Source organism: Rhipicephalus sanguineus, unplaced genomic scaffold (assembly GCF_013339695.2).
Source record: "Rhipicephalus sanguineus isolate Rsan-2018 unplaced genomic scaffold, BIME_Rsan_1.4 Seq1043, whole genome shotgun sequence".
Classification (NCBI taxonomy): Eukaryota; Metazoa; Arthropoda; class Arachnida; order Ixodida; family Ixodidae; genus Rhipicephalus; species Rhipicephalus sanguineus.
Genome location: NW_023614224.1, coordinates 45,227 through 60,001, shown reverse-complemented (window position 1 = coordinate 60,001; position 14,775 = coordinate 45,227). Strand labels below are relative to the sequence as shown.

At 44.3% G+C, this 14,775-nt stretch overlaps 1 protein-coding gene across 1 annotated transcript in view; it reads left to right on the top strand.

Moving 5' to 3' along the window:
• Positions 1–688: 688 nt before the first annotated feature.
• Positions 689–14,775, top strand: part of LOC119375961 (N-acetylated-alpha-linked acidic dipeptidase 2-like) — a gene marked incomplete at its 3' end in the record, with an annotated part of 58,483 nt that continues 44,396 nt past the window's right edge. Inside the window, exons 1-3 of the mRNA XM_049411334.1 lie at positions 689–805; positions 12,477–12,596; positions 13,070–13,084. Of these exons, the coding sequence (XP_049267291.1) occupies positions 689–805; positions 12,477–12,596; positions 13,070–13,084 (252 nt within the window). The remainder of the gene's footprint in view (positions 806–12,476; positions 12,597–13,069; positions 13,085–14,775) is intronic.

Sequence of the window (14,775 nt, the reverse complement as noted above, 5' to 3'; positions counted from 1 at the left end):
GGTATTTGCACTGGAGAAAGAGTCGTTTTTTTTCTGATTTGTTACCCCCGAAGCCTGAGGCGACCTTGTCTCACAAATATCTAAAAAAAAAAAGAACCCATAGTGACCACACATCCGCGTATTTTCGTTTGAATTTGCCCGTGACTCCAGCAAGGACGTCACTTTCAGTGCCTGCTACTTCTCTAACTGGCGAGGATAACTGCGTATGCACGCAGGAATGACCAACATGAACTTAAACAATGTAGCTATGTGAGACTGAGTCGTGGAATCGCAGAAAGGTGTCTCAAATGCTACCTGTCTGCGAACTTGGCACAGCTCTTTTTCTTGTTTAATTGACCTCGCTCCTTACTTGCCATCAGCTATAGGCGTTCTCCGAGGGAGTTTTTATCTGCATTTGATTACGGCGCGAGAATCTATGATTTCACGCTTTCATATCATGAACATAGACGAAACTAGCAGGAAAGGCCAACTGCTGTATGGAGCAAGCTAAGAAAAAGTGACAGATGTCCAAAAGAACGAAAAAGAATGACAAAAGGAGCGGCCGTGTTGCGTCTGTCACCTAAATTGCTCATCGCTGGCTTTTGACAACATTTTTTTACTAAGCTTTACAAACAAGGACTATCGTATAGCCTTCTACGAAACCTTAATCTCATGTCGAGGTAAAAAAACTGTTTTTCTAACCTGCGGCATGGCGCTCAACGGGGCGCACCGCCTTCGCTTCCCTTGGCGTACCGAAGGTGGCCCGAAGGAGCTGTCCCGACTCCTTGATGAGAAAGTGGCCACAATGGCCCAGCGTAGGCACCTGGCGAGTGCAAGGCGCCCACAATGCTAACCTAAACAAACGAACAATACTGTGGCGCGTACTCATGTTACGCTGCGGTGACAGCAGCACATTTCTGCCTATGTCGGCGGTCCGGGGTGTGCGTATTCTACATTTCACAAATGATCAATCACTAGTGCATGCATACAGGAAGTTATGCCTGGGGTGGGCTGACTGCGCCGAGGGGGGGGCAAACAGCCACAGAGACGATGGCGGCATCTTTCGTTTGCGGACGGTGAGAGTCACGTGACCGCAGCGCATGCGCAGCCTTTGAGACCTTCTTCGCACAGCGCACACCATTCAGTGTACGCATTGTTTTATGACACCCACGAAGACACCAGCAAGGGTTGTTATATACTGCAGGAGCGAGGCTCAAGGTCTTCCCATCCTGATCCGCGACTACACTAAAAAAAAGGGAGCGAGAAAGGAGAAATTAGCTTCATTTCTCCTTCAGGCTGGCGAGTTGCTCCTTTCCGAAAGCTTCACGCGTTGCGCCCTCTTGCCGCAAATGAAATTGGAGCAACGTTTCTCCCCAAAACCTCGTTGCTTCTCCAGTTTCTCCTACGCGTGCGCAAGCTGAGTTATCGCAAAGCTGTGCGTCGTGATTTTATTAATTTTACCGGCTGTGTGCAACCAGTTATCGTCTACGGGTTCAAACGGCGGTCCTCTACTGAGAGACTGCTGAATTGAACACAGTCGACGTGCAATGTTGACTGCGTTCAGCGTGTAACTACACTTCTTATTGCTCGATCTTTGTGCGATATAAACGCCGATCAAGACAGATAATCGCAAAACAGGCAAGTTCATTTTCTAATTGATAATCGGTGCGTCCATGCATACTACTGTCAGCAATACTCTGTGCTTTTTAGACAGTGCTTGTGGACAGCATTATCTAACTTAAGCGAGCTGAGCTGCAACTACATTTGCTGATTATGTAGTTTTTATGCGGTGCTGCACGGCCACCTTTGATCGCATTGAGGTCCGATCAGGATTAAGACGATAATGCAACGCTGCCTTTGCGTACGTTATTTAACTGCCGGTGTCACGTGAGCCTATCACTGCTGAAAAATTTGATCCTGATCGGACTCAATCGCGATCAACAGTGCACCAAGTGACGCCGGTATAAAATTGCTTATTGAAAAACAGGTGCTCTCCTCGTTATGCAAAGTGACCGATAGTTTCGTTTGATCAATTTAGTCGAGTCGCACCCAAGTTTCTGACTGTAACAGCTGTAGCAGGGGCGTAGCCAGAATTTTTTTCCGGCGGGAGGCGGGTTCGGACCCCCCCCCCTGGCTACGCCCCTGGGCTGTCGTGTTCTTATCATCGCGGTGTCAACTTCAGTTCATAACGGGAAAGAATGCGAAGGCTACTTTAAGTGGAGTTGGGCGAAAATAAATGAAATATAAATAAAAAAAACTATGCCCTGCCTGCACCACCAAGGCTACAGTGGTCTTTTGACAAGATTCCATGCATATAATTGAGTTTTTGTACGCATTTTATACAACTTCCTTTCTACTGCAATCTTAAATATACAGATTGTGCAGTGCAAAAAAAGGCCCCTTATCGTTTTCTTGCCATACATCATGCTGCACCATCCTCCGTTTAAAAAGAGATATCGTTTTGTCTGTTTTCGTGTTGCTGGATTCCTTTGCAATTGAATATAACATTTTTTCAAAAATTTATTTTCTTTTGTTTCTTCCAGAAAATATCCTGGTTACGAGAACACACCCTACATTTTTTTATGTGTACCAGCAATGTCAAGGAAGTACAGCAAATCAAAAGGCACTTGCAGTGTTTTTTTTTTGTTATGCATGGCCTGTTGAAAGGAGACATCACAACCATCCATAAACGGCTTCTCGAAATTTATCCGAAGAAAAGCTGCCAATATGGTCACACTCTGATGTGACGCGTCTTTGCTTCCATAACTCACTAAATATATACGTATAAATGAAGGAAGGTCATTCCGAGAGCTCGTTCCTTTTTGTTTGACACAATCTTAATGCAAATCAGCTGATAATGAAGCCAAGGAAGGTAATAAGGGTTGTTAATTGTACCGTTTCAAGTGTATTGTAATATAGATGTGAAGAAAGTAAAGTGGACAAAAAGACAACTTGCCGCTGGCAGGGCAAGTTGTCTTTTCATCCACTTTATTTTCTAAAGGTTTTCACTGTGTCAAATATTCATAAAATACATATGTCAAAAAAAAAAAAAAAAACCAGCCATAGTCATGCGCAGGGGTCTCCATTAGGGTGAGTCATGTTTCACTGCAGCGCAACACCTCTTCCCCTGCACCCCCTCCAGTACAGTCCTAAAAAAAAATGTTTGTGATAGTATATTAAAAACTTAAAGGGGTACTGACACAAAATTTCACGCCCGAAATAGCCTGTTGGATCAATTCCCGTGTACGTGCGTGTACCATCTGCAAAATATTGACAGCAAATAAAGCTTGGAAGGTATTTTATATGCATACCTGCCAACCTCACAGCACGAAAATTCGGGAGATCGCAGGGGGGGGGGGGGGTCTTCTTGCATAGCGCAAATTACTGAGACTAGAGACTGACATCAGAGAGGAATACGTGTTGTGTAGGGCAGGAGCGCGGCGTAACCCGCGGCGGGCCGACGGAGAGGCCGGACGACGGGAGGGCGCGCGGAGTGACGACGCAGAGACCAAGCTTCGGCGAGACTGACGGGAGACTGCTCTCCCGCGTTTATTGCAGGCGGTTTTAAGGAGAGAGAGGAAAGGCTATTGGTCAGCGAGGCACGGGTCACATGACCGGCATGACCACGCCGGATTGGTGGTAGCACAGAGGCATGGCAGAGACCCAGCTCCCCTCAGTAGCATGAATAGAAAGCACAACAGCACTGGTGTCTCAGCATGGCACCAGGGGTCGCACGACACAACAATACGGATGTTTGTTTTGAGCTGCTTGAACCAAACTTTTTTATTGTGAAGGCACCAAGGCAGTTCACAGGCGCACGTGGTACAGAATCCGTACTTGTCACCTTTCCGCGGAGTCACAAAGCACGGAAGCCCAGCTGTGTATGAGTCCAGAAAAACTTGCAAGTACTTTGATTTTGACGCCGTCATCAACCTTCTAACTGAACTCTGGAAACACGCAACCCCCAGGGCAGACGGCGTAGCGTACAAAATGCGGGGGCCAAGATGGAGACGGAAAAGTTCTGGTTAGGCTTAACAGAAACGACTGCCACAAATGAACTGAACGGTGGCCGGAGCGGCAAGATTGCGACACGCAGCGCTGTTTCTCCCAAGCACGCCGATATCGAGAGTGCAAAGCACAATGGGGGCCGCTTACTTACTGCCGGTCTGCCGGCCACCCCTCCTTTGGAAAATGGAATGTGCTCTACAGTCTCGTTATCGGAGCGCTCGTGGAGCGCCGCGGCTCCGGCCGCCGTGCACTTTTGGCAATCTTTTTCCGTTGAGACTACCTTTTCCCTCGCCTACTTTCGGTACGGTGGCAAGCGCTTCTCACGGCCAGCCGGTGGTACTCTACGATATGGTGACAATGAAATAGAAGTGTGGTGGCGAGTGCTCTTCCGCAGCACCGCCACAGCAGGAAAGGCTGACGTACTCGCATGATTTTAAGAAAAGAGAGAAAAAGAAACCCGCCTCCGCTGTGGTGGCCACTTTTCGGGAGATTCGAAATGACATTCGTACAATCAGGAGATTAGGTCCAAATTCGGGAGTCTCCCGGACAATACGGGAGAGTTGGCAGGTATGTATATGAATTTTGAAGTTCGCGAGCGCGATCCAGTATTATAGGCCGCACCTGGTGCATTGACACCCTCAGAGGTGACCCGAGGTGAACCCCCTACTTCCTCTACGTAATCGTTTCAGCCGGTACAAGTTATGATGACGTCGTAGCCGCCATTTCTGTTTTGACGCGCTTCCCGACGAATCGCTCCTTGCCAGCGGGTCAAACCTGAAGTGATTCACCACGTCGAAAATTCCTTCCATCCCCGCCACAAGAAAATCGTCGCCATCAGACGACGATGAGCCCGACGACGACAGACCACGCAGAAATGTGTCACTGTTCTGTGTGCTCACGTGACCGAGCGTTTCACTCGCTAGGTAGTGATAGTTGCACCCGGCGGCTTGTCGTTTTTGGAGCTCTGTCAAACCGAAACTGAGGCTGTGTCGGTAATGAGGAGCTTGTAATTAATTATCTGTCGTGCGCTGCAGCAAACGATGTGCCGTGTCATGACTAACAGGCCCCCAGCAACACATTGCAGCAAAAAAATGCAGGGCAAAAATTTTTGTGTGAGGACTCCTTTAAAGTGTAGTGATGACGTGCTTTGCACAACGGCCTGCTGGGGGCAAAGGTAGGAAGTAAGCGGTTCTTGGAATGCGACATCAGGTGTCCTCAGCTGCCATTATTGTGAAAAACTTGTAGGATCAAACACTGTACTTAAAATAATGACAAGACTGGTATGAATAAAGGTGTAGCACACTTAATACCACCAGCAGGTTATTAGGGTGGGGGCAGCTGCTGCCTGTGAGAATAGCAGAATGTCACCACCTTAAACACACCATCAAGCATGAAAACAATTTATTTTATCGTGTTTGCTTTTCTAGAATGTTTAAATGTCGTGTAAACATGTGGTATATCATGAAGTTCCTTCAAAATTCTTGAATTCAACTGACCATGTTAGCTACAAAGAAATTGAGAGGTGAAAAGTGTTATAAAAGATTCTCCACATGCTATAACAAACCAAAGTGGGCATTTATTGTCTTTAAAATTCTTTAGAAATAGCTGTTTGTTTCTATACAACCTATGCTAAAAAAAAAAAAAAGATGCATTTGTGGCATCTTTACGCCACACAACAATAATCATGAACTAGATTATTTGGGTTTCTCAAACTGTGCACTTGCTACTTTCCCATCAAGAATTTTATGTCATGCCCCTGGTGTGCACATGGCTCATGAACAAAATGTACCAGGTGCATGGTGATCATTAACACAAGCAAAGCACTTGAAGTAGTTGACCATTCTTGTTGTGCGGCAAACAAGTGTCCCAAATGCAGTAAAAGCTTGTTAACTCGAACTCTGTTAATTCCAACTAATGCCCTGGTCCTGGCACAGCCCTGTGTATTTCCATGGGGGAGAACTCCTGTTAATTTGAACGCATCGGCATCCTCAATGGTTAATTCGAACTGGGAGCCAATGGTTTTCATCACTTCTCACAGTAGTCAGCCCTGAGTGATCCTGAGTGATGTTGCAAAACCAAACTAAACCAAATGAACTAGAGATGCAAAACAACAAAACAGCAGCATTTCTCAGCAGATAAGAATTCAGACGCTGCATTGGAGCTCATGGGCAAGATACAAACGATGCTGATTAAGTTGCAAGTGAAAGAACACAAGCTAATTCAAATGACTGATTACTTTCATTTTGATGGCATTAATTCTGGCCATGTAAATAAACGTGTGTTGGAGCATAAATAGCGTCATATATTTCGACATTAAGGCTCACTGCTCACACGAATGCATGTTGGTGCATGGCATATCACTGAGTGATCGATTAATTCTGTTCGCTGTTAGAGCTCCATGAACTCGATTTACAAAATCACCTGCCACAAATGTGTAGTAGCACCTCATTCACGATAGCGAGCCCAGAGGTGGTTTTTTGGGTTCTGCCCGCACAGTGTGGCGCGGTTTACAGTGGCGCGGTTTACAAGTGGTTTACAGAAAACAGGCTAGCCATAAATACTGAGAAAACTCAATACGTCGTATTTCACTCAAGCAGAAAAATAGTGAACTACAGCAGCCTTATTAATATTTCTCTGGCCAACCAAACTCTGAATAGGGTCGACTCATTCAAATACTTGGGAATTCTTTTTGACCATCACTTGCACTGGAGAGACCAGATCAATGCTGTGTGTAGAAAACTAGCTTTCAGCTGTTATGCACTGGTCCGTTCCCGCTAATATTTTCCTCGTTCTCTACTTCGTTGCATATATTTTTCTCTGTTTCATTCACACCTCGGCTACTGCTGTGAGGCCTGGGGCCTAACATACAAAACTTATTTAAGACCTATATTCCAGTTACAAAAACGTGCTTTAAGAATAATAACATTCTCCCCCGTTCATTACCCCAGTGGCACCCTATTCAATGATCTTCATATTCTCTCATTTACGGCGCTAAGAAATTATAAGGTGGCTTGCCTAGTTCACAAAATACTGTACACAAACTTTCCACTACCCAACACCATATTCAACTTCCCACGTGCAAACACCAGACAAACAAGTCAGTTAAATTTAAATCTTCCTCCCTGTAACAACGTTTTATGGCGAACGATTGCTAGAATTCTTCGGAGCTGTAACCTGGAACACTATGCCTCTGGAAATAAAAACTACGCGTAACTTCAACCTTTCTTGCAAACGCTTTTTCTTGTCTAATGAATTGTAATCACCTTCCGTACGTAGATTGTAAATCACTGAAACTTCCATATGTATAAAACCAATCATTTTTCATGACCAATCATGTGCATTGCTAACTTTTATGTATTTTCTCTATTGGACCAGCTACTAGCCACGTAGGCTATTGGTCCAAATATTATGTACGCATTTTTTGTATACATGTCTTAATAAACTCATCTTGATTTGATTTGATTTTGATGTCCATTCATTCTAGCACCCGCCCGCTAATTCAAACTCAGCTTAATGCGAGCAATACTGTAGTGCCCTTCGAGTTTGAATTAACGAGATTTTACTGTACTATATCTTTTTTTCTTTAGAGTAAAAGGTGTGATCCATTGAACTGACAACATTCAAAAGTGAAATGATGTGTTCATTCACTCTACTTTTGTTTTTTTTTAATCATCCCTGCAATTTAAAGGTGGCAAATTTCTTTGTATAACAAATGCTTTCCAAATGCTTTTTTTTTTCAGATTGTTTCATCAAATCATTGACAAAGATACACCAAAGAACAAAGGGTGAAAATAGGCATACAAGGGTTCTCTTTAGTAACTTCACCTGTAAACCAAGAAGATGCAGGCAATACGGTGCAGAATAACTGAGAGCTGAGCTAGTTGGTAAGTAATTACTCTAAAAGACAGCGCATGCAAACACGGACACAAGAAAGAAGTGTAGACATTTTTGCAGTGTTTGTGGTGTCTACATTTCTTTCTTGTGTCCATTTTTGCATGCCCTGTTTTTTAGAATGAATATGGCACATAGTATCTGCAGAACTTGTGAAGTCAGCCTTGCCAGAACTGCTCTAAAAAACAGCGCAGTGTGTCACAACCTCACAAAATCCACGGCTGGAGTAAAGATAAAGTGGGTAAAAACCCTGTATGTGACCCAGAATTATTGCAACAAAGTCAGCAGATACCTTGACAATGTAAGGGGATCTGTGTTCACTGCATTCCAGGGTTTCGCTTGCATAAGAGCACTAACGAACCCCTAACAACAAGGACTCTTTCAATTTGCATGAACTGTGGTTCACCATCGTGCACACTGTGTACAAAAGTGTCACCCGTGCGATAACAGTAACCACTGAAGCTAGCGGTTGTAGCTGTCGAGACCAGCTCCTCTTCAGTCACTGTACAAAGAGCTGACTGCTGCTCTTCTGGAAGATCGACACTGAGCTGCTTTGCTCCAGTTGTTTCAAAATCAGAGTCTCACATGTTGCCAGAGAGCTCATATGCCTGAAGAAGCTGGTGACATGTTGCAAGTGTAAGGCAGATGTTCTTGAAGTTCTTGGTCTTGGATGCAATGCTCTTAAAATAAGAATGTTTAGCTTCAAATCGCATGCCCCAGTAATGGTGTGGTGGGTCATACTTGAATATATACTTTTGGTAGTGGAGCAAGTGTATTTTCGGTGTCACTGCTGCATCTGGGTACTGCACTGTGTACAGTTCCAGACACTCCTCCACTCTCACCTGTAGATACGGCACACAGCTCTTTGTGATTTTCTCAGCCAAAATGATGTCAGTGATGTGCCTGTATGCCAAATACACCTCCCAGTGAGAATTGCCTTCAGGAACATCTTGGGCGTATATCTGGGGAAGCACACGAAACAAGCACCATTTCTGGCTTGCTGATCCCCTCAGGGAGGCTTTGCCATTAAGAAATGCAACCTTAACGGCAGGAGAGGTGGCCTTCTTATCATGAAAACCGCACTCAAAGGATGATATCCTTTCGAGGTCCTGCTTACGGATCACTCAGTCATCAACTAAGCCTCCCAGAACATGGCGAAGGACACAGTCGATACCCCCTTCGAGTATGTCATGCATGGCATCAGGAAGGAGTTGTTCTGTGATGTCAAATTGTTCAAGAGCTTGTAATGGTGAAACACTGGTGATGCCGTACAAGGGCCATTCACAGTTGGGTCAAGTGTGAATGCTTGCAAGTGGCTCTTGCGTGCTGCGCTTGTTCTCCTCGACACGGTCATCCAATCTACGCAGCATTCGCAGTTGTTTGTGTGATGCTAAGCAATGCATTGAGAGATCGTCTTCAATGAAAGCCACAATTGCAACATGAAAGTGCGGATTTGCAGCATACACTCCATTTTGTTTGTATTCAATTTAAGTCTTGCAAAAGCGCCTGCAGCACCTTTTCCATGCCATGTCGTAACACGACACGGTATTCCACAACCAGAAGCAGGTGAATCGAGCTGAGTTTTGAGCGGTGTCGGGATGCAGATTTAAAACAGAGAAGTAGACTGCTAGAATTTTGTGCCGTCCAGCTGTGCCACTGAATGGATTCACAAGCTCCAATTCATCAGTGTAAAACCGCAGAAATATTGTGTTGTTACTGCTGTCCCGAGTGAGGTGGTCATACCTGCTGAACGCATCACCATCAGTGAAGTCGCAGAGCACATCTTGAGGCTTCGCAGTAGGCTGTGAAACGCATTCCAAATAAGTCTTCAGATTTCAGGAAGTTCGCAACCAGTTTAGTGATGGGAATGTAGCATTCGATGTCATTGAGACTGCCGGTCTGCAGTGGCACTTGATTAACCTCGGTGTAATTAAAGTGCTCCGAAATATACTTTTTTCTCATGTGGGTGCTTTTCAAGTCGGAAAATATGTTGCTCACTATATCAGTAGCATTCAGCTGACGTGGCAGGCTTTCCACTATGCATGGTGCCACACTTCCTTCCATGAGGAGCTTCACTGTTCTTTCCTTCAGCCCATCAATGACATCATTAATGAGATTTCAGAATGGAAACAATTTCATCAGTGGTGCTGAATGGCAGTTTGAGCTTTTCTGCTACTTTGACATACAACATTGCCAATTGTTTCTTGATTTTGATGATGAAGCAAATGTTCGAGGCAGCATCATGACTATGTGCTTCTGACAAGGTTGGGGCAGCAGGAATAGAAACATCTTCAGTTTTTTCACTGGAGCCCCAGTCAGCTGCACGTTCGTCGACTATAAAGCCAGCAGCTTTTCTGTGGACTCTATACACGTGCTTCTTATAGGCGAAGTAACACCGAAATGATGCCATGCAACCGTCTATTCCACACAACACATGAGAATATGGCTCGATGCTGTCGACTCTCATGTGGTTTACAACCCGCCTGATGGAAGTTCCCCTAAATGTGCACCTTGGGCACTGCGTGACTGGCATTGCCTTTTTCTTTTTTGCTCAACTCAGATCACGTTGTGAATTGCACATAGTTGACACTGCAGTCAGCATCAATAAAGCACTTCAGGTACAGCTCGCTGCACACATTTTGAGAAGCAGAGCAGTTGACATCTCAAGCTGAAGACGGGGACAACACACACAGTCACAGAGGTATACCACCACGAAACTGCGAACGACACACAGGCACACAAAAGGAACCGTGAAACTGATATTCACGCACTCTCGACGTGCAACAATTCGGTATGTTTGTCTGCTGTTATCGTGATATCAGTTTCATGTCATCGTGATCGATGATCGTTGAGTGTATTTGGGCCAGCAAGCTGACTGAATCGTCGACCGGAGATGGGTGGTGACGGGCAGTGACAGCTAATTTGGTGGCAAAAGCGAATCACTCATGACAGTCAGCTGATTGCGTGCGGCTGTTTTGGCTGCAGTTTCGGATTGCTACCGTCAATGAAGTGTCTCATGCGCCACTTGCTGCACACGTATTCATCAGCAAAGTGATTGACATCTTACGCTGAAGACAGGGACAGCACACACAGCCACGGAGGTATACCACCGCAAAACTGCGAACGACGCACAGGCACACAAAAGAAATCGTGAAACTGATATTCATGCACTATCGACGGGCAACAAGTGGGCATGTTTGTCTGCTGTTATCATGATGTCAATTTCATGTCGTCATGATCGATGATCATCGAGTGTATTCGGGCCAGCAAGCTGACTGAGTCGTCGACCGGAGATGGGCGGTGACAGCAACAAGACGGCAGTGACAGCTAATTTGCTGGCAAAAGCAAATCACTCATGACAGTCAGCTCATCGTGTGCGGCTGTTTTGGGTGCAGTTTCGGATTGCTACCATTGCCGTAGCTTTGTGTACAAGATAATGCACTGCAGCAAAAAAAAAAAAAGAACATTTGAAGTTGTAATGGCAACAGTTGAAAATGCGTAGTTTGTTTTTAAAACTGTTTTCTTTGATATACATTTCACGTAACTTGTTTGAGCTGCTTGCGCGCAATGCGAAGATATGCCGTAGCGTACTCTTCTCTCATAGTGTCTATAGTTCCGTTTTCGTGCGTTGGTGTAGAATTTGCGTCGCTCCCCTCACCGGCTCTTCTGTTCTTTTCGTTTGCTTTTTAATGCCGTGAAATGCTCAGATGCGTTGCATTTTTTGGCAAATTCTACCGTCCACTACATATTCCAGAAGCTCACACCCTGGAAACTCTAAAGAGCGCGTTTCTTCTGAAGTTCCCAGAAGCGAAAACAACAGAGAATCTTCTTTTCCAGGTGAGATATCCTCCGTTGCATTTCAGAAAGAGGTTGCTGGCAATCCCTTATTCACTTTTTTTAAAAAACCATATTGCATTGGTGTATCGCTGAAATGATATCACGAAATCTTTGTCCTCTCACAGCGACGGTACAGCTGCTGAGCTTTTAACATAATAGAAAATATTTGGAAGTTTATTGCACTACACCCAAGACAAAACACCCACACACAGTATGTGTGTTTTTTTTGCTTTTTATATAATCATGAAATACCAATTACCCTGTGTATTTCAATTTGACATGCCTTCATGAGGGCTATGGAAGAACTCACTTTTCCCCTTTTTATTGCTTCGATCGGCACTTCAGCCATTAGCTCTTTAATCTATGAGGTTACTTCCTCTTCAGGGCTGACCGAACGCGATACCGTTACTTCAGTGTTTGTTTGTGCTTATAGCTAGCTCATGTTATTTGTATTGCGAGTTTTAATCAGCCCACATAAAAAAAAGTCAGCATGAACTATCTAGCCCCAATTATTGCTCTGCTTATATTTAAATGCATGTTACAGGACCCCAGATGGTATAGATTAATCTGGAGATCAATCCACCTCAACACCATAACATATTTATCTAGGTTTTGACATATAAAGCCCCTGAATTTATTTTATACATTCTTGCCTTCCAACTTTCACCACGTTACTTTTATACGTAGGCTTTCATGTCCACAACTTTCATGCAATGATTGTCTGGCAGTGTACGCTTACTTTCTTGGTCATTTATGTGCAGGTGTTTGACACTGGACTTGGTGAATTCCTGGACTGGGAAGAAAGCACAATTTTAACAGCAAGCGTAAAGATCAGAGCAGTGCAGCTGGAGCCCCCAGAACCACCAACTCAGCATCCACCTGTGACAGCTGAAATAGTGGAAATAGTGTAAGAAATACTTATTTGTATGAGGAATCAGATGCGCCTAAAGTATGTGAACGCATAATGTATATAAATGTGATGATGGAGGGAGGTTGATTTAATGGGTATTTACAAGAACATAACGGCAGCCAACGAAGGTGCCTGAATAGACCCTGGTGTGAGCATTTTAAGCACCCCTGTTGTTTTCATCACTTCAGAGAGTACCACACTGGCTCATGTTTGAATAGCTCCATAGTGCGCGCGTGCACACACACACACACACACACACACACACACACACACACACACACACACACACACACACCACACACACACACACACACTACAAGTTAAATTTCGCCATTGCCAAGTGCAACACCCATCCAAATTTATGTGAAGTTCGGCTGCAATGACAACGCGCCGGGTAATCCCATGGGGTGTAGAAAGGTTCCAAGTTCCTGTTTGTTTTTGCAGGTGGTCAAAGCACAGGTGAGCGGGCACAGGTGAGCGGCCCGTAGTGGGGGATGGGGAAAGTCAGCACGTATTCACAGGGCAGATGCGGTGGGTAGGGTGCAAAGGCCAGTGTGGGTTTCTTGTGGTCATTCCAGCTGTGCCACCATGTGCTGCAACTTCTGAGAATGATGAAGTGTTGGACACTTTAAAGGGACCAGACAGTTCTGGCTAGCACAGAAAGAACAGCAGTTTCGAAAGGTGTGTTGTGTAAAATTTGAATCCACAGAAATGTTTGTTCATATTTAGTGCCAACATTGTGTGACATTTCACCGAGTTGCTTTGTCGCGTACACCTGCTACACACTTCAGTGCAGCAGATATCTTTGGCAGGAAGGTTCAGCAGTATCACTGAACCTTTCTGATAGTCTGTCAATGACACGGCAAAATTACTCATCCAGAGTGACACTCAGTATGCTGTTTGACGAGATCATAAATATAAAGTCGCATAGGTTTATTCCCCTGCTTCTTCTGGAATTATAGTCTCCCTGTGCTCTTTATATTGGGGATGCTGCCTGTCCAGGCTTAAAATTTATGAAATCGGAAGAAAATGCATATTAGCATGAGAAATACAGGTGCCTTTCTTTGTAAAATGTGACCTCGTGCCCCCTAGTTGCCATGTACCATAACACTTAGCTTTTGATGACATGTTCCAGGTAAATAAGTTAGTAGACTAATTCTAAGTATATTTAAAATCGTGACATTAAATATGAACACAAAGCAAAAATTGAATTTATGCGCTGCCTTATTTGTTTTGACCACACGATTCAGTGATATTACTGCCCCATAGGGAGAGAAAATTCCCTGGTGTCAGGTCTCTCAGCACAGCCACAAGAAGTTAGAATTGTAGCATAGAGTAAGATTATTAATAGAAGGTGTTATCTGTAACTCAGAGTTGCATTGATCTTGAAATGATTTTCCCTTTACTTATTTTTGAGCAGACAGGTTGCTTTCATAGGTCACCTTAGTACTTCCAGGCCTAAAGTTACAACAGTGGAAAAAGAATCTACACCAGATCCTAAACACTATGTTCTTCCCACAGCCCCCAAGGATATCCTCTATACCCTTTCAAAGGTGACAAAAAGGTCAGAAGTCACACCAACCTCCCGTCGTCGCATTATCGAGTGGCTCAGTTTTGACCTTTTCCGTTACACAATGTGAGTATGTTGTCGATTATCATTGTGCTCTGTGACAATATGCCCTGCCAAACTTATTGGTGTTGTGTAGTAGTGCTTTTAGGTTATGCGTAGCTGTCACATTGGCTGCAACAGTGACTTTTCTCTCCTCCTCTGTAAGTTTCCTACCCCCTTCCCCAGTGCAAGTTAGCCTACTGGGCTAAGCCCTGGTTCACGTTCCTGCCTTTCGTTTGTCATTCTCTTCACTCTTAATCATTTCATGAGACTTCAACAGAGTGTCAGTATGTAACAAGTATTTATTTATATGAAAAGACAACAGCAAATGTTGTATAATTCTTATTATTCCTGTGGGCTTGTAATAAAAAAGACTTTTCAGTAAAATATGTAGTCAAGAAGCAAAACAGTACAGTGAGTCAATAGACAGAATGTCTGAATAACGGCCCTGCTTCAAATTTTCTACAGAACAGTGAACTGAGAGCTTTCACACCCACCACAAGGACATTGTTCATGGCAAGGTCATTATTATTATACAAGA